Genomic DNA, 26,962 nt, shown 5'->3' with positions numbered 1-26,962 from the left:
AACCAGTGAGAGAAGAGGTCCTATTCCAGTGTAAGCCATCAGCCTGTCTTGCAGAGGAGCAGTGCTTTTTGGGTAAAAAGCAGGGAGAACATGATGGAGGAAGTTAGAACCTTACTCACTGGGTCACCAGAGTCTCTGGGAGGAGGTGTTAAAGATTGCTAAACCCCACCACTGCCACTGGCTTTTGTGACTCAGTAGACCTGGAGTAAGGCCTGAGGACCTGCATCTCTGATGTGTTTCCCGGGGATACAGCTGCTGCCTGTGAGAGGACCCCACCATGACGGCCGTTATCTAGAGCTACAAGGGCAGTATGTACTAATGACTTTCCCCAACACTCTTGTGTCGGCTGCTAACAGGGCTCATTTGCAGCTGACTTCGGGTAGCTAACTCATCAGAGTTCACTCTATAAGTTTATCGTGTGGCATTTAGAGCCCAAAACACCTTCTGAATCATAAATGTTGGTTCCATTCAAGGACCAATTATTGTACGTATAAATAACTTCTAAAGGTCATTGTCATGACTATGATGCACCAACCTCAAGCAACTTCTTGTTCTTAGATGGAAGAACGAAGTAGCTATAGTGATAATTATCTATGTGACTTTTAAACACACACAGATACCTCTAAGTTTTTTCTTTTATGATCATAACAGCAAATAAGTGTGCCCACTGCCTCTTGGTGGTTGGCATTGCCCTGGATGTGGGGTTCCTGGTGGAAAGTTTGACTTCTCAGCATTGAACTACTTACTCTGAAGGTGTATGTCTAAAATTACCTTGTTTGTGAGGATCTCCCAGAGTCCCAAGTTGCTGTCCATGTTTTCTTCTGTAAAGTACAAAACAGGCACCCTTTGCCAACAAGCCAGCATTGCCAATAGACCATAGGTGACACTGTAGTCTCTAATCCATTGTAAATTGACTTTTCTATGGGGATTAGAGAGATTGTATTGTTTACTTTTCATGACCAAAAGCAATATAGAGACGAAGGGTTTATTTAAGTGTATGGCTGCAGAGGGCTAGGGCTAGTAACAGCGGGAAAGGCATGGCAGCAGAAGCAGGAAGCTGCTGATCAAGCTTTATTTGCATATGTGAGGCAGAGAGAGCAAGTTGGAAGTGGAAGGAGGCTACCCCAAGTCCTGCCCCACTGCCATATTTTCTCCATCAAGGCTCTGTTACCTCCCAAACAGGAGCACCAATGAAGGAACAGGTATCCACATGCATGAGCCTATAGGGGATATTTTTTCATTGAAACCAGCACAGATGCTAATTTAGTTACATGTGGAGGACTGATTTTCTCAGAACCAATGCTAAAGAGCTGTCTTTTCTCCAGTGTGTGTGATTTCACGGTATTGTAAAAAGTAGGTGGCTTTAACTGCATGAGATTATTCCTGGGTCCTCTATTCTATCTCTAGCTGTCTGGGCTCTTATTATGGCTTTGTCAGGAACATCAAGACACTTAGGATCTGACACCTATCTTTCAGGGAAAGGTATTCCTAAACTTAAAGGGAACAGTACAGATAATTATTTCTTCTGTTTCTACTTTAAAAAAAAAAAAAAAAACCTTCTAATCCTCTTGATGCAATACTGAACTCTAGTTTCGTTTTGTTCTTGTTGTCCCTATCCACTGAAGTGACCTCTGTCATGCAAAATGGAGAAAACCTCACTAGTCCCTGTAAGTATGCTTTCTTAAAAAGCAGAGTGACTGGCAGGAAATCAATTAAGTCACCCGGGTTATTGATCATTTCTGTTGTAAAGGCGGAAAATCAATCTGCGAGCATTTTTCCCCCAGTGTATTTCCAACTCGATGCTATGTATTAGAGCCGCTTGTCCAGCTGCAGGAGTGTTTGATGAAATGTTTTCCTTCCCCTTTTATGGGCATACAAAAAATGCTCTGAGGGATTGAACCATAATTTGGCACCTGAACACTGAGGAGTTATTTCACTTGTTTGGGAACGGACACATGGAGGTCCCAATAGTCATAGCCAAGATTCTGTTTGTCACAAAGTAGTCACTGTCTCCATTGTGCTGCTTTAACTATATGTTTTTAACTTCGGTGTGACATTTAGGGAAATAGCGCTGGAAACTACAGTCTGCACACACACACAACTCAAGTCATGAGAGGACTCTTAGCTCTTTCCTTTAAGGCTCTGTGGTGGAAATTTACATCTAAAGACCAAAATAATGGGATGCTCTGTCACTGTGCCTTTGAATCACTGTGCCTTTCTTCTTCCTCTACTCTCTCGGTCAGTTCTGGGCATGCCAGATAAGGTGGAAGAGATGTGCCCTGACATCCCCCAGCTGGAAGGCCTGATGAAAGAAATCAATGGCTTGGCCGAGTCAGGTGCCCGGTATACTGAGATGCCCCATGTCATTGAAGTGATCTTGCCCATGCTCTGTAACTACCTGTCGTACTGGTGGGAGCGGGGACCTGAGAACCTGCCCCCCAGCACAGGGCCGTCCTGCACCAAGGTCACCTCTGAACACCTCAGCCTTATCCTGGGCAACATCTTGAAAATCATCAACAACAACCTGGGCATTGATGAGGCCTCCTGGATGAAGCGCATTGCAGGTACCAATGTCCTTAGTCTTTGGCCGTACAGTTAAGGCAGCCAGATTCTCTTTTTAAACCTTTTGTTAGTTCTGTTCTGTTTTTAAATTTTCTAATCCCCATTTGCTTAACAGCAAACAGGGGCCTTGGATGTAGCATAATTTGTAGAGTACTTGCCTAGCATGCATGAAGCCCTGGGTTCAATCCCCAGTACTGCATAAACCAGGTGTGTCAGCATACCCCTGTAAATGTGAGCCCTTGGGAGGTAAAGGCAAGATTAGAAGTTCAAGGCCATCCTTGGCCAGCTAGGAATTCAAAGCTAGTCTGGGACAAGTGAGACCCTATCTAGACAAAAACAACACAGTATACTTTCCTCATGCTTTCCTCAAGCCCTTCCTTACTCCTACCCTACTCCCTGCCTCATACAGGCCCCTCAAGCCCCTCCAATCTCCAAGAAGCCTTTAGATCAGCTGGTCCCGACTGTGATGATCATTGCCTTATTTGTTTTGGGTGCTTAAGAAACCTATTGGCTCTTCTGTAGCTAATTATCTATAATTTATTGGTAAATAGCCCTTTGCACTTGACACTTATGTGGAACTCACTCTCAACAGGCTGTGCTAATTTCCTCAGTGTCATTCAGCGTTTGCATCTCACTTTGTGCTTTCTAAGACTGACGTGACTGTAGCTAACAATGGCGGCACTTTGTTTTGGTGATTTTTTTTTCTTCCCTTTCTCTTTGTATCCCTTTTTAACTCCTGGCATGCAGCAGGCTCTTAATGAATGCTATTAGCCAATTTTCTGTTTTTGAAGCAAAGAAAAGTGGAAAAGTTTTTGGAAAATGAATGTACTCCCCACAGTTAAGAAACCATGAATATTTAGCATCCTGTGTGTCAAGCAAGAGTCTGGGGAGAAGATTAATGCTGGGAAGAATCATTGTATTTGATGGAAGTTCAGTTGATCGTGGGGTCCACTTGTCACAGCTTCCCCTATCCAACCTCCTGAACCATGAAATGCCAAAGCTGGGCTACAGGGAGCACAACCCAGACTAGTGACCCTTCCCGGCAAATGAATACAAATGGGAAATATTCCTCCCTCCTTTCTGTCTCAGAAATGGACTGAAATTAGAATTGTAACTAATTTCACTGATGGATAACACAGACCCTGCAAACATAAAATAAACAGGGTAGACAATCCCTTATTACCAGTTACCCTAAAAAGATTGTTAATTGTAAGGGAATTGGATGGGTTCTAATTTATAAATCTGAGTTAAGGGAAGGCTGAGGATCTGAGAATCTGCTCCCTTCCCCCACCGGGGTTTGAGAGATACTGTCACTGCTTTGAGGAACACTGATGGAAACAACTTCAGCTGTCCTTCCTATGGCAAATTCAGATCTCATTCAGTGAGGCCACTTAAGTGCTGGTGACTCATGCAAGTAGGATTTAAGTACCTTATTTAAGCTTAATTAGGTACAGCAGTGTACCATCAAAATGCTACCTTCGAGCCGAGTGTGGTGGTGCATGCCTTTAATCCCAGCACTTGGGAGGCAGAGGTAGGCAGATTTCTATGAGTTTGAGGCCAGCCTGGTTTATAAAGAGAGTTCCAGGATAGCCAGAGAGATGACACAGAGAAACCCTGTAAAAAACAACAACAACAACAACAACAACAACAAAAAAGCTACCTTCGCCTTTAGAAGAGAAAACAAGTTGTTCTTAACTGAATTTCCCTAAGCTAAAGAAATGCTGAAATGGCTATTCGAATGTCCATTGTCAATGGTTCAGGATGTATTCATTTCATTTCACTTTTTCTGGCAATTATTCTGATTCTTAGACTCCGAGTATTCAGCTCAGCTGACCTAATTTATAATAGTATAATCACAGTATTTACTCAATGGGATATGAGAACTAGGATAGGACATGTGGGTTTCCATCTTTCTTTTTACAAAAGGCCAACATGGCAGCCTGCTAATTTCTTGTTCAGCTTCTCTACTACTAATGGCCCCAGGCTTTCCCAACCCATGTTTAGTTCCCTCCCTCAAAGCTCAGAGAAGACACCAGTGCTGAGTGCTCAGAGCTTGACTGGACTATTATGCTTCTGGCAGTTTTTCTTAATGATATAATTGGAAAGCACGTGTATGCATACACACATAGGCATACGTATACTTTATTTTTAACACATAATAATTGTATGCATTTGTGGGCTACAGTGTGACTTTCAGTGCATCTATTCTATGTCTAATGACAGATCAGGGTAACTGACATATCTGTCACCTCAATAGCAAGCACATACCCAGTGCATGCTCCCAGGTCAGCACGGTCTTAATTCCTATAAACAAAAGGCTTCCTTCAGGGACATAAATTCCAGCTGGTGGGCGAAGACTGACATGTAAAGATTGTCAGATGACGCAAGATAGCCCGTTAGAAGAGAAATATTGCATAGGTCATGCATACATGAGGAACTCATAGGGCATGCATGCATGAGGAACTCACGTGCATGGGGCTCCTGTGGCCGAGGGGAGCTAAGTAGGGTTAGGACCTTCTCCTGCAGCTGCCTAGATCCCCAGCCTCCACTGTGTACTTGTCTTGAGAGGGAAGTACCAAGGAAGGATTAAAGAAGGGAGCTAGACACATGTGTCACCCTTTGTAGATGGCCTCCTCAGTCGTCCCTTTCATTGTCATTTGTGGTCAGAACACATGGGATGAGAGTAAGGTCCTCTGTCTTCAAACGCAGTGTATGCCCAGCCAATCATCAGCAAAGCCAGGCCCGACCTGCTGCGGAGCCACTTCATCCCTACCCTGGAGAAGCTAAAGAAGAAGGCGGTAAAGACTGTGCAGGAGGAGGAGCAGCTGAAGACTGACGGCAAGGGCGACACCCAGGAGGCTGAGCTCCTCATCCTGGATGAGTTCGCTGTCCTCTGCAGGGACCTCTACGCCTTCTACCCCATGCTGATCCGCTATGTGGACAACAACAGGTATGAGAGAGAGAGAGCTCTGGAAGCTGCCTGCGGATGTCTGAGGCTGGTTCGGGCAATCAAATAGCATGGAAAGATGGTCTTGTTTTGTGTTGCTGGGGATGAAGGAAGTCACAGATGCCACTACCAGTCTCTCCGCCAGTAGTGAGAACCCATGTACTGTGACTGCCTTGACCAGGGATGTTGTGTGGATTGAGGTATGCATCCTCATGGGCCACTAAAAGACAGGGGAGCTGATTGGATAAGGTTTGCATTGACTCTGTTCTGCTCTTCACTCACAAACTCATTAATGGATGTCCTTGACTGTGCCAAGTACTGTTCAAGGCCTTGAGGGAGGGGAAACACTCTTTAGCATAGGAGCATTCATTCTGGGAGTAGAGAAGCATGCACAACTAAAAAAAAAAAAAAAAAAAAAAAGAGTAAAACCATGTTAAGAGAAGTAAAGAGAGCCGGGCGTGGTGGCGCACGCCTTTAATCCCAGCACTCGGGAGGCAGAGGCAGGCGAATCGCTGTGAGTTCGAGACCAGCCTGGTCTACAAAGTGAGTCCAGGATGGCCAAGGCTACACAGAGAGACCCTGTCTCGAAAAAAAAAAAAAAAAAAGAGAGAAGTAAAGAGAACTAGGAGAGGCAGGTAGAATGTAATTCCTTAACTGTGGTGTTACTGGGAACATAGCATTTGAGCAACAACGTGCACGACATAAAAAGATGGAAAGTTTAAAAGTCCAGAACAAGAGCATTATGGGAAGAGGACTATGGGTGAAAAGTCCCCAGGAAGTAATGTGTTCAGGATGTTTAAGAGCTGAAATGTTCAAATGTCATAATTAAACAAATTAATTCATATAATGACAGAAAATTTTGATGTATGAGTCATCCATCTCTTGTCTAAGCCCCATATGTTCATTTGGCATATAAAATTTAGTTGTGATATAACGAATAATTAAGTGGTAATTTGAGATATATTAGGGCCTGTAGTCCTCTATGTCTATAAAGAATGCAGGTATTTGTAGGATAGGCACAGATGTTTTCAATGAACCTTAGGGTGTGGTATAGCAGACCCTCACTGGATTAGTTACCGGTCTCCAGGCTGTGCCCAGACAGCTGATGCGAACAACTTAAGGAAGTATTTATTGTGGCTCATGGTTAGAGGGGACACAGTCCATCATGGAGGTGAAGGTGAAGGCTTACTTACATCTGGGTAGATAAGGAAACTGTGAACGGAGAATGTCGTTGTTCTATTGGCTTTCCCTGCTCTTTTGGTGGGCTTTTTACTTGTTTTTTGTTCTTTTTGGGTTTCTTTTGTTGTTGTTGTTGTTTATTTCCCTTATTTATTCAATCTGAGACCCCAGTCCAGGAAATGGTGTTATCTGCTTTCAGGGTGAGTCTTCTCCTTTCATATAATCCTATCTAGAAATACTTTCATACACAAACCCAAATGTGGGTCCCACTAATGCCCGAGGCACTTTGTTTTTAAATGCATTTTTTACCTTTATTTTTATTTTATATGAATAAGTGTTCCACCTACATGTGTGTTTGTACACCATGTGTGTATTTTACCCCCTCAGATGGAAGTTACCAGCATTTGTGAGCTTCCATATGGGTGCTAGGAATTGAACTCAGGTACTCTGGAAGAGCAGCCAGTGCTCTAAACTCCTGAGCTATCTCTCCAGCTCTCTTTTTTAGATATTTCTTAACTCAATTAAGGTAAAAATCAAAATTAGCCATTGCAAAACCACCCTTGGTCAACTTACAAATATGTCACTTTAAACTGTCATATTTGACCTTTGCTTTCCCCATCCCTACAAGCAAATGTGTGTCATTTTCTCACACTGATCCTCTACTTCAGTACCAACAGGGCACCCAGAAATATACACTAATTCTGAACTACTGAGAGTTAGTATAACCTGCCTGCTAGACTGACCCAACTTTAGATACCAGCCATATATGGGTTGCTGTTGGTTTGGGGGTATAGTTCAGTAGTAGAGTGTTTTTGTAGGATTTTAAAGAAAAAATAACTAACAAATATTCAATCATTAGCTCACAACTGAAGTTGCATGTGCTGGGACCACAAGAGATTGGCCACTTTAACAGTCTGTCAGGAAACAGGCACTCCCGGGATCTACCTTTACCTCAGAATGTTTAGATGCTGATAGAACTGGGAGAGGAGGGATCGCTGTTTTTACTTGTGTATCCCCTGCTAAATCCACCAGGCTCCAAAGGATATCTCTAAGCTCATCGTCACTAAGGTGGCCTCTTTATTCTCAATAGGTCACAAAACAAATAGACAATAACAGAAAAGAAATTAATGGGAAAGAGACACAGCGGCAAGGTGGTAGTCAAGCCTGGGCAACATGTGTTGTGTACACATGAGAAGTTGTCTAAGAACAAATTTAATAAAAATGGTGTTAAAAGGAGGTAACCAGGCTAGCCACAGTTTTTCTGTGCAGAGTATAAACTCAGATTTCTATGACCCTGCCCCCTTGGCCCAGCTCAGAATAATTCATAGTAAATAAGGCCTGAGTCAGAACATTCACCCATAAGAGAAAATGGCAATAATAATTGTTAATATGGGGAAATCTGTTTATTGCAATTTTTATTGGAACTGGGGGGAAAAGAAATTCTCAGTTTCTGGGGCCCCTTACAGTGCTCTAGTTTACAGGAAAGGAAGGAAGGAAGGAAGGAAGGAAGGAAGGCAGGCAGACTAGGGAATGTGTATATTTGATTTATCTAAGGGCTCAATTTAGCAGACATGAAGGATAAGGCCCTCTCCCACGAAAGTCTAGGACTCATGGACTAGCTATTTCTACTCACAGTATGTTCTTTCTTGAATGTATTTCAATCTGTAAGACCCTTAAGGAACTCGAGAAAACACTTATGATTACTGATTTACTAGAAAGAATATGACTCAGGAAATGTGAGGGTTTGGGGATGCACAGAGGTCCCATGCCCTCCCGAGGTGTAGTAGCCTCTCACACATCTGTGTGTCACCAGTCTAGAAGACCCTGGGGCTCATGGTTCAGCAGTCTTCACTGGCAGTAGAATTTTTGTTCTGCCTTCTTTTGCTTTGCTCTGCTTTGCACTGGGCATTGAGCGTAGGGCAATCTGCCAGGCAAGCGCTCTACCTCTGCTCAGCAGCCTTCGTCTTTAACAGTTTCATTAGGTGGGCTTCATTGACTGATTGGTTCAATAACCATTAGTATTTGAGTTTGGACTGCATCCTCTCCTTTTCTAAGAGTTAGGAATAAGACTGAGGCGTCCACCACTATAATCTGATTCCAGCCAGCACAAGAGAGTTCTAGTCTGTCTGGGGCCCAGGTGCTGTCCTGAAGTTATCTAGCCCTTCAGCAAGATCGGGGCTTGCTATGAAACGGCAAGCCTCATGTTGTTCATAACCCCTCCCCCCATGGTCTAAAGGGCTTGTTATAAAGAGCAAAAATTACTCCTACTGCTCAGGAACCCCTTTGCCAGGAATAGAAGCAAAGCCCAAGTAAATATTTCCCTGTACCACGCTCTTACAGTTGAAAGACTTATAATCTGGGGGTGCTGGAAGGGATACAAAAATAGCTGAGAGAACAGAACCGACTTTTAGAGTTCTTTCCTATTCTGTGATAGCAGGAGATTTATATTCCTTTTAGTTGGCATTTATCTTTATAAAATAAGCTATAATTAAAGTAATTTGTATAAGGTTACTTATATGTAGGATTTGAAAGAAAACATATTCTGCATACATATTGTCTGTGCACACAGAGACACATAAACACATATGCATAAATATGTACATTAAGACTAGAATAGAATATTTCCTTTCCTAGCTACTGGAAATTATACTCATTTTGACAAAGGAACTCTGCTTTTAGAGTATCAACTTTAGTCATTTCCGATAACGTAATTATGTTAGCAATTTAAAGAAGAAATTTGTCAGAGTTTGAGGTGAAAATAAACATAAAAGTGGAGCAAGATTGCTCCTGGAATAGCTTTTGAATTGCGTCTGTCACCATGGATGATCAAGACTTAAGACAGAGCGTGCTCTGTTTACAAGGTGCTTGACAGTTGCTAAAAATGGCAATGTCAGAGAGTCTTTGAGATCATCATTAATTCATTCATCTCCACTTTGCAACCTGTTCCTCCTTGAGCGTCACAGCCATGTGAGCCTGCTTAGAAATACAGCCTTCTGACATGAGTGCCTGTCCCTTCAAAGACCTTTTACAGCAGTGAAAGCAGAAAGTATTTATACTATACTAAGAGGGAGGTGTAGAAAAACTGTCCAGACTGCTGGCCATAGGGGCCCATGCCTGTTACTGCAGCACGTAGGAGGCTGAGGCAAAGGAGGTGCTGCTAAGACTTCAGCCTAAACTAAAGAGTGAGACACTCAAAAAAAAAAAAAAAAAAAATCCAAAACAACATCCTTTCTGACTTGATTATTTTGGAAGATATGGCTTTGCATTATGATTTAAAAAACTAATTCTTATATTAGAAGAGACTGAGACCTTTGTTAGACCTTAAAGCCAGAGTTTTAACTCTTAAGACTGCTTGCTATTTTCAGCAAATAATTATCATAACACATTTTCAAACACACATGCATTACTCCTGGGTCAGGGGCATAAAAGAATACTTAAGATTACAACTATGTATCAGTTTAGCCTGTAAAAGTTGATTATATGGGAAATCCAAGGCAAGAAAGGTTAGCTGTTACATTGTTCACTTAAAGGCCTGTGTATTTGAACATGTGTTATGATAATCATTTGCTGAAAATAGCAAATACAGGCTGAAAGCAGTCTAAAAAATGGATAGCCACTACAAACGAACGAAGCATTCAGATATTGCTTGATTGTGTTTGCTTGTTATCTGGGTCAGTTAGAGTCAGTTCTTTATAAAACTCTGTTAAAGATTTCTGTGACGCATCCTTCTTTCCTTCCCCATGTGACACTTTCTGTGTTGTTCAGTAGAAGAGAAAACCAAGCTCTTTGTTTGGCGCAGACACAGGGACAAACAGACACAGGAACAGATTCCCAAGACAACCTTCAGATAGGGATAGATTCAGACTCACAAAACAGGCAGACAGGATGATGGAAGACATGGAGAAACTGAATTAGAGAATTCAAATCTAGACTTGCTCTTAGTCAAGTGATACCAAGAGGAAGTTCTCTGATTTCTGCCCTTAATCCGACACCGACACATTATTAGTGAGTCTGAGTTTATTATTAATGCATTCAAACCAATGCCGGAGGAGAATTGGGATTGTGAGGTTATAAAGGGTTATTTTTGCCTCCTCTTCTAATCTTTCCTCAAATCTTTTATTACCTTTGTCTCATCCTACAGTCTTTTCCCTAATCAAAGGTCACTTTCCTTTCCTTGTGTCTGTGGGAAGTGGTTTGTCTCAGAACAAGTGCATGTTGGTCAGCCCCAGAATTTGGGATTGGAAGACTTTCAAGAGGGAAAAGAAAAGGCTTGCCCCATCACAGCATTCTCTTCCCATTTCTTAGTGTGGATAGAGCGTTGAGACAGGAAAGCCTTCTCTTTCCTTAGGGTCAGCCTTGAGTAAGCCATTCCACCAAAATGTGTCCCTGGGGCTTTCAGTAGAGCGGAGGGCAGCAAGCAGTGGAGACTAGATTCCAGGAGCACTCTCTCCACCCTAAATAACCAACTGACTTAGGATGATGGTGTGGAGAGGCTGATAGAGATGCTGTAGTCACCTCACGTTTCCTCCACCTGGATGGATAAGCATCTCTTCTTTCTCCTGCAGAGGATTCCCTATCTTGTTTGCTTACCCCAGTGATGGGAAGAAATGGAGGACAGAAGCAACCTTGCTTTGCATGCAGTCCCATCCCAGTTTCCAACTATCTGAGCTCAACTATAGCTCTTACCTATAGGCTCCAACTTTGCCCTCTAAAGCCAGAGAAAACTAGTCTTTCACTTGGCAGCACCAGCACATTGCAGAGACTCCGTGCCCTTTCTTCCTCTCTGATTTCCTTCACTATTTTAAACCTTTGTGCTTCCTTTATCTCTATGGGATGGTTTTTGAATCTCCTTTTGAAAAGAAGTTTCCATTACTCAGTAGCAAGCCTGAAGTTGGCAGGGTACACAAGAACTCCAGATATATTGTGAGCAAATCAAGGTACATCAGCTGAGTATCTCCTCTTGCCTAGAGATAGAAGTCAAGACAGATTCAACAAGTCTCCAAAAGGGTAGTTGTCTCTTTGCCTCCTTTCTGGGGACCAGAAATGTGTAGAACATAAATATGGACTCAGCCTATAAATTTTGGCAAAAAAAAAAAAAAAAAAAAAAAAAATCTCTGAATCTATCAAAGGGAATTAGATTAAAGCCTGGACAGTGGCCATCTTAGGCTGAGGCCTGTGTGGAGTCAAGACTTGCAATATCACTTCAGACAGCCTGAGCCCGTAGCCAAGAGCACAGCTTCCATATCCCTCAAAATGCGGGAGCTTTTTATTTTGAAAAGGTAAGTTTGAGTCTCTTGCCATTGTCTAAGATACGATTCTATCCTGTAGAGGGCACGAGGAGTTTGAGATAAGGTCTTGCTTATGTAGCCCAGGCTAGCCTCAAACTTGTAATGATCATTCTGACTCAGCCCCTCAATGCTGGAATTACACATGTGCAGCTAGCTGCTAGGAACAGAGGATCATAAAGGCCAGTTTATGTTTAGAAAACATGACAGTGATATAGATGCCCAGCATGGACCTAGATGGCTAACACTGAACATGTGGGATTATGAGTCAGGACAAAATGGTGGACACCAGATGTCCAGAGAACATAGTGATGTAATGTGTTATCTAACTATTTCTGACAAAATGCTACATTTGTGTGGGTTCATTTTAAGCATGCCCAAACGAGAGGGTTTACCTTCTGTAGCCTGCCTCTCTGTGCTTATCTGCAGGCCTGTGAGCCTGTTCCTGTATGACCTGCGTAGCAGTCTATGTGTGTGCCAATGTGTTCCTGGATGCCTGCCAGCATCTGACTGCCTAGCAGTCTGTAGAGCAGCCTTCATCCAGAGTGAATAAAGTACGTCTTCTCTGTCTACGACTCCTCTCATGAACCTCCTCCTTTCCTGGCATCACAATTAGCACTGTGGGCCATCACATGCCACTTGTTAAGATTCTATTCTCAAGGATTCTTGTTTTCTATGTTAATATACTCGGTTATTTCATCTGCTTGGGTTGCTTCCCCCACCCTTCCACTTGCATGGACAAGTCCCAACTCATGACCTCTGAACTGAATCTCCTCCATCAGAAGCCTTGCGTTTCAGGACTGCCTCTTGGCAGCAACCAGCGCCAATGACAAAAAGACCCACAGGTTAGGTAATGATCTCAGCAGAGGTCAAGTGGCTAAGTATTGACTTGGATGCTGAATCCTCTGAAAAGATACCTCTGAACAGAGTGAGTCTGAGCAATAGAAATGAAGGCAAACCCTTGTCTTCTGCAAGTGTCATTTTGGTCTGTCTTGAAGGAGAAGAGCAGAGAGCATGTATGCTTGGAGTAAACATTTAACAGGATGCTCTTCACACTTACGAATCTGGCTTGAGGAAAGAACTTTACTGGAAAGAGTGAATAAAGATTTGCATTTCAGAAGAGGAGTGAGCAAAGCTAACTTCCCCCACCTCAAGCTGCATCTCAACATGAAGGCAAAGAGAACAAAATGATCGTCCACCAGAAAATGGCACCCAAGGTCTTGTTTCTGCTACTCTTGCTTACTGACCATCCCCCATGAATGGACCTTCCCTTGTTTCTTCCCACGTAAACCACAGTAGAAATACACAAAGCTCATTTAAACCAAAACATCAAGGCACGAACAGCTGGTGGTTCTGATAAAGCGAGAAATGTAACCCTGAAAAAGCATTCTGAAAAAAAAATCAATGTGAAGGAAAATCAAAGAGTTTATCAGCCTCAGACTTCAAGCTTGAATTGCGTTTGGGCTGCAGGTAATGGAGAAGTGACTATGCTGCTTAAAGAGACGAGGAGTCTATTACACACAAAAGAAATCCAAAGGTAGGCAGTGTATGGCCAGTATGATTATTCATTGTGGAGCCTTACACCTTTGTCTTTATATCTTTTCCATTGCCTTCCATCTCCAAACTTATATTACATTTTCATATGACAATGAGAGTTCCAGACTCCAGGTTTTCATTCTAATCAGAAAAGATTAAAGCAGATTTTATAGGCAGAGACAAAAAAGACACTTTTCACTATGTGATCTCTTCTTGAGAACTTCTGCAGGAAGTTCTTTCTTCAACTTTCACTTCCATCATCATGGATCAGATCCTGACTCCATCAGACAGGTGGAGTACCATGATATTAGCAGGACAGGATGTCACTCTGAGCAAAAAAAAAATCTGTTGCTAGAGAAGAAAAGGAGGATGAATCCTGAGCGTGCAACTAGGAGCGTGCACTATGTTAAGAAGATACCAGTTGAATTTGAAAACAGGAGTGGTTCGATAATAACCATCTTGAAGCTAAGGCAGGGCAGGGAGGCACATGGGAGATAAGGAAGGGAAAGCCTGAAAGCGAACAGACCTCTGGAGTGTTTCCCTTTCTTGTCTACCATGGAGCGCCCCATGAGTAGTGTTGTAGTGTTGTAGAAAATATATGCCTAAAAATGCTTATTATTAATACATATAATTATTTTGGCAGTTATTAGTCAATTGCTTTCGTATCAGTAAAAGGCACAGACACCTGTTAGATTTTTTAATAAGCCTTAATTCATTGGGGCTGGACAGACATCATGCCCCTAAACTACCTCGTTATCTTCCAGTCCCACATCCCAGGCCATTTCTCTAATCATTCCTACCTGGGCTACTTGCCATGCAAAATGATATAAATTCTTGCACATTCTCTCCATTGAAACTGCTTCTCTCCAACCACGCTGGCCCTCAGAGTAATTCTTCCCGTGGTTTTTGTTTACCATAACCCATGGTGATCCCCACTTCCTTGTTCTCCTCTCTTGTACCTATCTCTCTCCTTCCTGTGACCCTTCTGTCCTCCAAGCCCATGAGCCTTAGCTCTGCCTACCTCACTTCTCACCTGCCCAGATGTGTAGGCAAGTATCAGGTATAATTTTGGAGGCAAGGTTACACGGCATCATTTTGGGTGCGTGACAGTCTGCTCATAAAAGACAGCAAGCAAACCTTGGAGAATAAAAATAATTAACAATCTAATAAAAAGAACCAGACCATGCTGTAGCAGGTAGGACTATCAGACTTCCAGGAATACCAATAATATTTCCCAAACTGTCTTTGTGTGCATGTGTGTGTGTGTGTGTGTGTGTGTGTGTGTGTGTGCATGCGTGTGCATGTGTGCGTGCATGCACATTTATATATGTGAGTTCAGGAACATGTATGGAGATCAGAGGTATTCATCTTTGTCTCCTACCTTGTTTAAGAGAAGGTCTCTTTGTCATTTGTCTCTGAGTACACCAGGCTAGCTAGCACCGCAACTTCAAAGGATTCTCTTATCTCTGCTTCCCATTTCACTGTAGAAGTATTGAGAATACAGATTTGCACTACGGAGTCTGACCTTCATGGCTTCTAGGGATTCAAACTTGGACCTTCACACTTGTGCAGTGAGCATTTTAGTTGCTGAGCTGTCTCATCAGCTCCATAATTTGTTTTTGATAATGCTCTGCATGAGACAAGAGACACCAATTTTTCAGATCATTTGTGAAAGCCAATTGTTTCTTTTTATTTCTTTCTCTTCACCCGCCCCCCCCCCCTTTTTTTTTTAAAGAAAAGGTCTCATGTAGCACTAGCCATCCTGGAACTCACTATGTAGTTTAAATTCATAGAGATTTGCCTTTCTCTGCCTCCCACATGCTGGAATTAAACATGTACACCTGCACTAGCAACCAAGTCTTTCTTTATCCCAAGAAAGCTGTATAATTTAGATTCTGTGGTATAGTTATATTTTAAAAATAATAATTCCAGGGAAGAACACACCAACTGGGTATCTAATACCAAATGGTAAGTCCTAAAATCATACATAGAAGTAACATTATATAGACCGAGCGGGTTATATTCAGCAATGCATATGTGTATACTTACATGCATGAAGCAATAATTAATGACAAAAGAGACCACAATTTTGAAAGAAAGCAAGGAGGAGTGTACGGGAAGGTTTTGAGAGAAGAAAGGGAAGGAGGAAATGATGCAATTATAGTCTCAACAATAAAAGAATTTTGTTCTATAAAGAAGAAATGCAAGTCTGGCTTTCAGGTTCCTGGATCAGAGCTCCTAAGGCCTTTGTCTGGGTTACAGCGTTGACTTTTGTTATTCGCAATAAGCCTTACACCAGCGTACTTGAGTTCACACTCATGAAGAATCAGCCATTTGATTAGATGATTTGAACTTTCAGACCTACCTTCTAAACTGCTTGACCTCTCTAGAAGAAAGGAGCTAGAGACTGCATTAATCACCAGAGCCAATGATTTCACCCACAATGCATGCCTCTGGGCTCTAGCTTGCTTCCGTTGCTATGATAAACACTACAGCCAAAAACAACTTAGGGGAAGAAAAGGCTTATTTCAGCTTACAGACTATAGTCCATTATTAAGAGACACTGGGGCAGGGACTCCAGCAGAAGGAGCTTGAGGCAGAAAACATGGAGGAAGGCTGCTTAGAAGCTGGTTTGCCTGGCTACCTTTCTTATATAGCCCAGGCCCACCAGGCTAGGGCTGGTACCTCCCACAGTGGGCTGGATCCTCCTACATCAAATATCCCTACCTACATGGCCACAGACCAGTGTGATAAAAGCCATTGCTCAGGTAAAATTTCTCCTTCCCAGGTATACGAGGTTAACCCCTGAAGCTAACTAAAACACTGTAAAATAAAAGCCTCTTTTTAAAAACCCTAAACTCTGGAGTTTGGAGACATCCTGAATTGGTGGAAATATGGAGATACCTGGAGAGCGAAGTACCTGGAAACAGGTTGGAATCTCCAGACCCCTCTTCACATTGTCAACATAAAAACTACAGCTCTCATCTTGAAGGAAGTAATAGGTCTATTCTGGAGCCATGTTTGAGTGACCATGATCTAGGAACACAGATTTTGGTTGCCCCAAATTCCATGTTCAAAGGTGGAAGCAGTTTCACGGGGCTTTTATAGTTTTACAGATCAAAGAGGGTCATACATCCAGGCAATTTAAAAATACATTGGTGGGCACACAGAGAGGCAGGTACAAAATGGGGGCGGCTATTCTATAAACCCAAGATGCTATCTGATGACATTCTTGGCTCCTGGCCTGACATAGGCTAGTGTTCTGCCAAGTTAATAGCTTCTAAGAGGCTTTTATTATTATCATGAGGTGTTAATTCAGGTATAGAGGTGGGCAAGGAATGGCTGTTCCAGAAGAGTAAAATTAGCCCAAGATAAAGTAATTAACCTCTGAATCTACAAAATCCCAATCTCTCCCTCCACAGTACAGAAATTTTATGTGGTCCATCAGTATCTGAATATACAGAAATTCCTTCTGGGAGATTTTCTTCACAGTCAGACACAACTTCTTTTCAGGAATTTTAGTTCACAATATCTTCCCCTATATATGTCTTTCGTCTTCCTTGGCTTTATTTAAGATAAACTATTAATAACAAGTAAAGTGATTTCCCAAACTATGAGTTGTTCTTATTAATTATGATCTCAGGGAATTGTAAAAACTCCTGATTTACAGCCAGGTGGTCACTTTGAGGCTAATGTGTGAAGTGGGGAGCAGTCTTGTGGGCTGAGCCTTTAATGTATGGGGTGTTTGCTAACTCCAGATGGTGTCATGATTGACTTGATGGGTTGGTGTCTGGAAAACTGAGTGGTTGCTTAATGTGAAGAAAACTCCTCATGTTTGGTATGAAAATGCTTAGTAGAAGGGTAGGATTTTTAAAAATTATTCTGTGCAGAAATTTGGAAATAGCAATTTACCTTGCCTTTCTGAAATGCAACTTAATCAAATGCAGAAGACAACACACAAGCAAGACAACTTGTAGAAAATGTCTGAGATTGACTTAACTTAGCCGTTCTGTCACTATTGTGTTATGTCTTAACGTGACCTAATTTTTAAAAAGGAAAAAAATAGTGCCTTAGAAAAAAATGGCTTGGAAATAAAGAATTTCCAAGCCATTTAAGAGGTTGTAAAAGACACTTAATTTCTAGGACTGGGAAAAGAGTTTAATCAGTAAAATTCCTGCCTATAAACATGATCCCCAGAAACTACAGGACTTTTGTTTGCCTGGTTTGGGGGGGGGTTGTTTTGTTTTTGTTTAAAGGCATACAGAGAGAGGCAGATCTTTGGAGCTTGCTGGTTAGCCAGCCAAGTCAACTTGGTGAGTTCCAGGTCAGTAAAAGACAATATCAGAGGAATAACACGCAAGGTTGTTCTCTGACCTCTACACATGAGCAAATGTCCTCACTGCCCACCCCACCACCACTACCACCACCTATCATCACCACCACCCACCACTACCACCCACCCACACATCACCACCACCACAAACCCAACATCATCACACAGAAAGAGATATGGTTACTGATCAGATAGTTTAAGTGATAGACAAAGTTTTTCTTTCATTCAGAAGACTGGCTTCACAGTTTAGTGGTTAACATCAGGTGCTGCTCTGACAGAGGCCTGAGTTCAGCTCCCAGTACCCACACTGCAGCAGTTCACAGCTGCCTGTAATTCTAGCTCCCTCCCGGGGATCTGATGCCCTCTTTTGATATCTGCAAGCATATGCATTCAAAAACACACGTCCCAACACCCAGCTCTCCACACAATTTAAATTGTTTTAAATTTCCTTTCAAAGAATTGACTTTCTATAGGACATGATAGGTTTCCAGAGGCTTTCCAGTGGCAAACGCCCGGGCAAGACCAGAGGCTGTAGTGGCCGGTGTTTTCACAGGTTGGCTAGTCTTATTCACTAAATCTCTCTGCCGTGAGGCATCTGGGATGGTCTGTTTCCAAACTTATGGTTTAGCCATCTATTCACAGGAGAAACAAAGCAAAGGTGACAAAGGTAACACTTTTGAAGTGTCTGGTAATTGTTTTGCCGGGACAATAGTTGAAAACTTAGAAGTATCAATGATACTTATCCTAATTCTGGACCTGCACCTAAACGTATGAGGATAATCCTGCTGTCATTTGTGGCGTGTGCTCACTCTAATCACTACTGAATCTCTCATATTTATTCCTTTGCTTCTCAATGCAGATCTAACTGGCTCAAAAGCCCGGATTCAGATTCTGACCAGCTGTTCCGCATGGTGGCCGAGGTCTTCATTCTCTGGTGTAAATCTCATGTAAGGACTCACACCTGTGCTGTAGATTTAGCATGGTTTTGACGGGTATATATCTGAAGAAGCTTTCTTTTAATGCTTGTGTTTCGTTTTGTTTTGTTTCTTAAACTTCCTCTACCCTGCCCTGCTCTAGAACTTCAAGAGGGAAGAGCAAAATTTTGTGATTCAAAATGAGATTAATAACTTGGCATTTTTAACTGGAGACAGCAAAAGCAAGATGTCAAAAGTAAGTCTTTAGAATTCTGTCTCAAGGATGCTCTGACCTTGACCTCAGGCATGTCTTGGATAGGTCATACTTTTGGGGGCTTAGATAACACAGCCAACTTCAGTCCCACCACATAACCAGCAGCGTCTACTGCTGTTTCTTGGAGAAAGTGCCAGAAGAAGCTCCTGTTGAGTAGCAGACTCATTGTGTTTTGTGAATAAATAGGTGCTTGTACATCAGAAAGTTTAAGTTTCCAGACTTCCCCAAGGCATTTGAGAGGTCTCCACAGGACTACAGCCACACTGCAAAGCCACCTGTTGATAGGCTTGGAGGAGAAGACCTTGCCTGCACCCCTCCTCGGCACACACTCTGGCTTCACGCTTGCTTTCTTTCTGTATGAAACACTGGCATCTGTTTTATTCCAGATGTGCTGACCTCGTAATGCCTATGTTCATTTCCCATGACATTTGCACCCAGAAAGGCAAATGTCTGTCTATTTCTCTGAAGGAAATGTTTGAGAGAGGGCATGTCACTCTACTGCCTGGGGGGAAAAGCTAACCCATAGGAGGGAAATGTGAGACAGAGGTGGCAAAGTGGAGTTGCATCTCATTCGCAGTCAGCTCTATACAATGAAGCTTCATTGTCTTGGCTGGAGAGAATTATCAGGCACGCTTCTTCAGTTGCGCATACAAAAGCCAAGTCTCCTTAAATAAGATGTCTTGTTGCAGGCATTGTGGCTTATTCTTGGGCCTGTTTCCTTGAGAACTGTGCCTCATGGAGTTTTGGCTTGTATGTCAAGTGTAAGTAGCCTGTAATGACTGAGAGACAGTTGGCTCATTGCTGGCACTGCTGGCTCAGTGCTGCCTGTGAGGAACATGAAGGTGGAGGGAGGGTGCATGGGGACCACCTCAGAAGTGAAAGGCGGATCTGGCAAGATGGAAATCATGGGCTTGTAGCAGAGGCCTTGAACATCTTTCTAGCAACCATTTGAGGTGGACAACCAAGGTCTGGGCAGTGCAAGAAAGAAACTATTATGATAGCCCAATGATAATTTGGGTGCCTGGGCCTATAGCAAGTGGGGCAGCTAGCTCCAGTCAGCTGCAGCCACTCAGCAGTACAGCTTCTGTATTTCTTCTGTTTTAACACTAGCACTTCTTCTGGTATCCAGAATTTGACTGTAGAGTTTGTAACCTGCTCTCCAGTGTACCCCAGAGTACACTGCTGCCTAATATAGTTGACAGTGAAGTTGCTCATATACAAAGCAGAGCGATTATATTCAAGGAGTCTTGGCTGCAAAGGAATCTTGCAGTGTCTCCTGATACACTTATCTGGTTTTCCTCATTCTTTTTACATTCGTCAGTTAATAGACACAGCTGTTCACTTGAGGGCCACAAGCCCAGGTTTCCCAGACTCCAGTTAATCTAAATTGCCTTGAAGAGTCCTCTTGTAGCCATCACAAGCTGTCCTTTATCCCAGAGTTCCTACAGAAGTCAGTAAAATCCCAGGCAGATGCCATGCTGTCTTCTACATTGGGTAGATCTTTTGCCTAACATCCATGATGATCTGATACAAGGGTTTGCAACCCTTTGGGGCAGGAATGCGGAAAGCCATCTCAGCCCTCTGGTAATGAGTGGGTCCTCAAGGTTCTTGAGTTTCGAAGTGAATGAGGCAACAGAAAACCATTTCACAACTTATCAACTAACAAACTAACCTAACATTCTGCTCATTCACAGTGTTGAATGGGGAAAAGGAAGCCTTCGCTTGGTTCATTCACAATGATGAATAAGGAAAGGGGAGCATTTGCCTGGTCAGAGAATGCTCATGTTTAAAACATAGGTATCTCCCCTCTCGGAAAGGTATTTAGGAGCAAACTGCTGCTTTTCCACTGGCATTCTACCCCCATGGTTCCTGAGCCATATGCATTCACATTGTCCCTATGGCCTCAGTTAGATCACAGAAAATAGAAGTAAATAGACTAAAACAGAAAGGAAAAAAGCCCTGCACTTGGCTGTGGTGCTGACTAGGGTTTTGCTTTATTCCCTTAATTTTTCAGAGTCCAGGTTTCCAATCTGTATAACTGGGTTGAGCTTACTACCTAACATTTTTAGGTTCTACCAAGAGAGTCTGGTTAAAAGTCAGTTTTCAGCAGCATGTGTTAGAGCATCATTTGATGAACACTTTAGGCAGATACGATGCCTCCAACAAATAGCCATTTCTGGTGTCTGAAAAGAGAGAACTGCAGAAGGGAAGCCGGGCAGGGGATTTTCTTCCATATCAGTTGACTCCCTCTTGTCCTTGCTTCTATACAATGAAGCGTTCTCTGCTAACTGATCTGAATTGGCACTTGTCACCTCTGCCTGCGTTTGTCTCTGTTCGTAGCTGCGTTCTAGTGTTGTGTAAATGAAGTTGCCTTTGGTGCATATGGCAGTCTTGGTGGAGGCATCCACCTGTGAATGCTGCATGCCACACACTGCATAACTTGTGCCTGATGGCAAGGAAGCACAGAAAATATACAGTGGGCCTCACTGTTCCTACCCACTTGATTTAAGATCCCTTCAAAGATAGAATATTTTTCTGACAGCTAACACAGATTTCTTTTTATCTTTTTTTGTGGGCTCATTGTATATTTTGTTTATAAAGCACCAGTTTGTGAATATATGTTAAGCTAATGTGACTAGCTGAGCAACTATTTTGGCTTGGGTTTGGTTTTTAAATGTACTTTGTTTCCTGGTGGTATGGCAGCAGCTTCCTCGGAGGGGAATGGTAAGTTAGAATGCATGTAGCCAAAGATATGTTAAGCCAGTCCTTAACCAATACTGTAGACAATAAGATGACATTGAGATATAAGAAGTGGAGTATGTTTTTAGTGGGTTGAAAAGGGACAGGAATTGTCTGAGAAGATATATTTGAATCTTTCAAGAGCACACAAAATCATGTGTGAGTTTTGTCCAATGTGCATGTACACATACACACACAGACACACATACATACATGCACAGACACACATACACACACACACACACATTCTCATTTACTTCCTTGCTCTGAATTCTTTCTCTTTTTTTCTTTGTTCTTACACTTTTGAAACATCTCACATTCATTCTCTCTCTCTCTCTCTCTCTCTCTCTCTCTCTCTCTCTCACACACACACACACACACACACACACACACACACACACACACACACACCTCCCTTTCCCTTTTTACCTCTGCCCCCTCTCTTCCTCCCACACACCTACCATTTCTCCTCTAGTCTCCTTCGTTCCCTCCCTTCTTTCTCCTTTTTTCATGATTCCCCACCCCCTTGCATGCTCTCCCTATGGCCCTATCCCATTTCTCAAACTGATTTTTAGAAGACCTTTCCTCTAGCATCTCATGCTGAGCTGACTTACATTCACTTCCCTCACCAATGCGAGATGTAAGGACTTCCCACAGTGTGGGTCTGCCTCTGCTCAATGCCTGATGTGAGCTCCTGTGCCATATTGGCACAGACAACACCAGGCGATGAACCTTCATCAAACTCCCACATCTAAAAAGAAAAAAAAAAAAAAATGAAGACTTGAAAAGTCTTGGGGTTCTTTTTGTTATGTTTTGTTTTGTTTTTGCTTTTTTCCTTCCCTTAAGGTCTGCACAGAAAGCCACTTGCTTGATTAATGAATACTGCTGTAGTTCATGACCTAAGAGTGTATAGGTGAAGTAGTTTTGAGGGTCTATGAGCCAGAATTAGGGAATTACCATGAGGTAATTAACCTCATCCTTATGTGAAAAACAAAGGGTATAACCTTCAGGATGCAGGGACCTTTGCCTTAAAGCATGTTCTAAAGCTACAGTGTAAGGATGAAGAGGCTCTGTTGTTTAGGTTGTGGAGTGACCCCAAGTCACTCTGAACAGGGCTACAGGACCCCCACCCATCCTCTTCTCTATTTCCCTCCCTTTCTCCCTACCTTACTCTGTTTAGAGACAGAGTCTTACTATGTAGTCTGGGCTAACCTCAGGTTCTAGCATGCAGCCCAGGGGTGCTTGCACTCATCTTCCACCTGCCTCAGCTTCCAGCGCTGGCATTAAAGGTGTGCGTCATCATGCCCAGCCCAGAGGCTTACAACAGTCTTTTTGTTGTCCTTGTCGTTTGCTCTGGTTTTGCTCCTTTGATTTCAGTACTTTGGACAGAAGCCAGGGTCTCCTGTGAGCTATGCAAATCCCAGTCCTTCGAGCAATTTTTAAAAACATATCATCAATTGCAAATAGCCAACACAAAAAGGATTCCAGTTCTTGTTTTGTTTTGTTTTGCTTTGTTTCTGTATGTACTTTTGGGAGGGTTGGTTTGATTTTGGTTTCAGGTTCGGTTTTTTTTTTTTTTTTTTTTTTTATAAGAGAGAGAGAACGAACATAAAGTTAGGGGATGGATAGGGAGGTGGGAAGAATCTGGGAGGAGTTGGGGGAGAGGAAAGAATATGATCAAAATATATATTATATGAAAAAATTCATATATACAAAAATAAAAATGGGGAAATAGCACATTAGGCTAATGTGTTTGTATATCAGATGTACCAAGTGAACTTGAATAAAATGTTTCATTTGAAGAGATTCAAAGGTTTGAATGCAAACCTGTTAGCGGAAGCACAGGCATTGTCCTCAACTTGGTTCTCTGTTATGCTGGAGCTGATAATGTGGTGGGTGAGAGGGATGAAAATGTGAGGTCTTTGGGTACATGCAGCCCACTGAGGTTAAAGGAAATAGAAGAGGAGATGCTACAGAGATAAAGAACGTCTCTGAGTGGCTGCTGTGGGTGGGGTCTGCAGAGCATACCCTCTGGACAGCTGGTCTTGTGCTCGATGTGGACATAGATAATGCTCTACAGGCAAATTAACCTACATCCTAACCTCCGCTCGGTCTTCATGCTATGTTCACATGAACTGTTGAGTGTCTGTTGTGCTGACTGAGCAACTGGGCCTAAGAAGCTATGAATAACATGCTGCCTGATGCCTTGGATCCCTGTTTTTACTGACTGACTCTTCTCCTTGTTTCTTTCCTTTTGTCTTCCCACACAGGCCATGCAAGTAAAGGTACAGGTCAAATGCATGATGTGTCTTTTCTGTCCTAGTATTAGAGGTGCCAGGCTCTATCCCCCTCCACACTAAGATCACCGCAGGGGTGGTACAAATGGATTGTCCAACCTGTGGGCCCCCAGGGAAGACAACTACCTGTCAAAGAATGAACTGGGTGTAGGCTTATCCACCCTTGGAATGGGGAAGCCAGGCAAGACTTGCCAGCTTTGCCAGCCTTGCCTTAACGGAGGTCTCCTTGCTATCTCTGCTCCCTTCTCCAGATGCCTGCTCTCTTAGTTTGGCAGTCACCATATTGACAGAAATAGGTAGGAATGGCAAATCTTGGGAGCTTCAGAGCCTCACTCTTTTGGTTCACATTTCTAATTTATGATAGTGGCCCCCATCCCTTCCGCACTGTACATGTTCTGCCTCTGATTCAAGCTCCCATGACTCAATGGGAGTCTCCCAGGGTCTGAACCCAGGTTTGAAATGAGCAGATAACCTTAGGCTTTTGCACAAAATGTGCACATGATGGAGTCAGTTTCCAGTTGTTCCTGAAGTTTATTATGTAGAAATTCTTCCCCTTCTGATCACTAGTACAGATCTAATGCTATTGCTCTAAGCCCTCTGACGCAAGTGTGGGGTGCAGAGGGGGAGACATGTAAGAACCAGTTCACACGCAGCTTACAGAAAAGGAAAAGGGAGCCTTGGCAAGTCAGACTTGATCTGGGTGATGCCTCAGATACTTTCTTTCTATGTGAACTGGAAAAAAAAAAAAAAAAAACCCTCAAGACTTCTGAGCACCATGCTTTCATTCTTAAAACATCTCAGGCTTGTTCTGGGAACTAGAAATGCTCTGTTAGTGTCCCAGGCATTTTGAAACCATATACATAACAGTTATGATTAGAATTTGATATTGGCAAAATTAAACAGAGAATAACTGAGAGATCATTTAAATTATGTATAAAATCTACAGCTACATCTTGGCATATTTACCCATGTGTTACTGTTTACATGTATACATATATAATACCATGTAGTTCATTTGTATGCAGCCAGATTCTCTCCCTAACGGCTAGTTCAGGTGGTAGACTACAGGCAGATTTTGCCTTTGGAATTCTCCACTCAGTGGTAGGACACAACGGAGCCTGGGAAGCTCTGTGAGCATGGGACTTCTGGAGCTTTGTGGGAACCAGCTTCTCCTCTGCTTTCTGCTGTTCTTGTATGGGAAAGGCCTCCGGTCCTTAGTGTCATTTCTTCCCTTCTCATGGGTGTTACTGTACTCCTAACTTGCATACTGCGGCTGAGTTCTGGTTTTAGAATACTAGGGACATGGTGCTTTTGTAATTCTCTTTCATCAGACTGATTTCCAAAATGATAATACAAACCACCTGAAAGTGCTGCTTGCATAGCCTGGTGGGAAAAAAAAAATCACATTTTTGGTTGAGTGTTATTAATCATTAGGAATATTTTTCACACACCAGAACATAGTCATTGGTCCAAAGGCAGAATTAATTGTGGCTCTTCTCCTTAGAGAACACAAATCTGAGGCTTTGGCCTTGGCTCAATGGTTAATAGTGCTTGTTGCTCTTGCAGAGGACCTTGGTTTAATACCCACATGGTAGTTTCCAACCATCTGATCCAGAGGACCCATGCCCTCTTCTGAACTCTCTGGCACCAAGCACACACATGGTTCACATACATGATGCGCATACATACAGGTAAAACACTCATACATGTAAAACAAAATAAATATAAAAAAGAAAAAAAAAACATATATTTCACAAATGGGTTCTACCCTAGGCCGAGAGACCTAGGCCTTAAGTGCCACTTCCAAGGGAGGTGATAGGCACACATAGTGTGCGTGTCGTGTAAACTACAGTACTGCTAATGCATTTTAGCAGACACACTCATGAAGCAAAATCTGTTTTCCCTCATGATGGTCCTTGACTAATTTCAGCTCATAAAACCCTCCCTGCTTTTACCAGCTGCTTATTCAGCTGTGGCAAAGTCTAACAAGCTGGCTACCACGGGGTCAGTGTTGCTCTTCCAAGCATACCATCATAAAAAGCCGGTTGATATAGCATCTTGTCTCCTGCCCTGACCCAGACTACCTTGTGCTGTCATTCTGGGTGTTTTCAGTTGCTTGTTTTGAAGCTACCATCATCTGTAGTGAAGCAAGTTGAATTTCTCTCTGACGTTTCCCACTTAGAGCCAGGTATGTAGTTCACCCTACAATCCTAAGAGTAGAGCAGCCGAAGCAGGACTGACACAAGTCCAAGACCAGCACGAGCTACATAGTGAGACCTGTCTCAAAACAAACATAAAACAAAATTGCAACTATCACCACCACCACAACAACAAACAAACAAACAAACAAACAAACAAAAAAACCCAGAAAACAAAAACACTAATACTTTGCTGAATGAACTCTGAAAAGAATGACAAAGCATGAGCAAACCAAACTCTCATCAGCTGGAGTGATGACTCGGCCATTAAGAGCACTTGCTACTCTTGCAGAGGACCCCAGTTCAATTCCCAACACCCACCTCAGGCAGCTCACAACCTCCTGTAACTTCAGCTCAAGGGGATTAGATACCCTCTTCTGGCCGCGGTGGGTACTGGACTCATGCGCACATACCCACATAGAGACACATGTAAGTGCAAATACACGAAATTAAAACTAAAATTAAGCTTAGAAAACGTCCCATAGGCTTAGGGAGTTCCTTTATTTCATGTATAGTTTTTCTCATACCTTTCACCCAGCAGTCTTTTCAAGACTTTTTCTGTAAGGATTCGTGTTGCCCCATGGTGGAGAGGCTATATGGAATGCCTGTGCTATACAAAATCAGCTTCGGCCCTGGAAATAGGCCACCGGTGCCGTGACTGATGCTTTTCCACATGTTAACTGGTACCCCAGTAGAGG

At 42.7% G+C, this 26,962-nt stretch overlaps 1 protein-coding gene across 1 annotated transcript in view; it reads left to right on the top strand.

Annotated features, from left to right (window-relative positions):
- The window catches only part of Ryr3 (ryanodine receptor 3), a 532,014-nt gene that overhangs the window by 453,033 nt on the left and 52,019 nt on the right, over positions 1 to 26,962 (top strand). Inside the window, 4 exon segments of the mRNA XM_051144331.1 lie at positions 2,244 to 2,564; positions 5,272 to 5,512; positions 18,702 to 18,789; positions 18,920 to 19,012. Of these exon segments, the coding sequence (XP_051000288.1) occupies positions 2,244 to 2,564; positions 5,272 to 5,512; positions 18,702 to 18,789; positions 18,920 to 19,012 (743 nt within the window).

Source organism: Acomys russatus, chromosome 4, assembly GCF_903995435.1.
Source record: "Acomys russatus chromosome 4, mAcoRus1.1, whole genome shotgun sequence".
NCBI classification, from domain to species: domain Eukaryota; kingdom Metazoa; phylum Chordata; class Mammalia; order Rodentia; family Muridae; genus Acomys; species Acomys russatus.
This window is presented reverse-complemented; position numbering and strand designations above follow the sequence as displayed.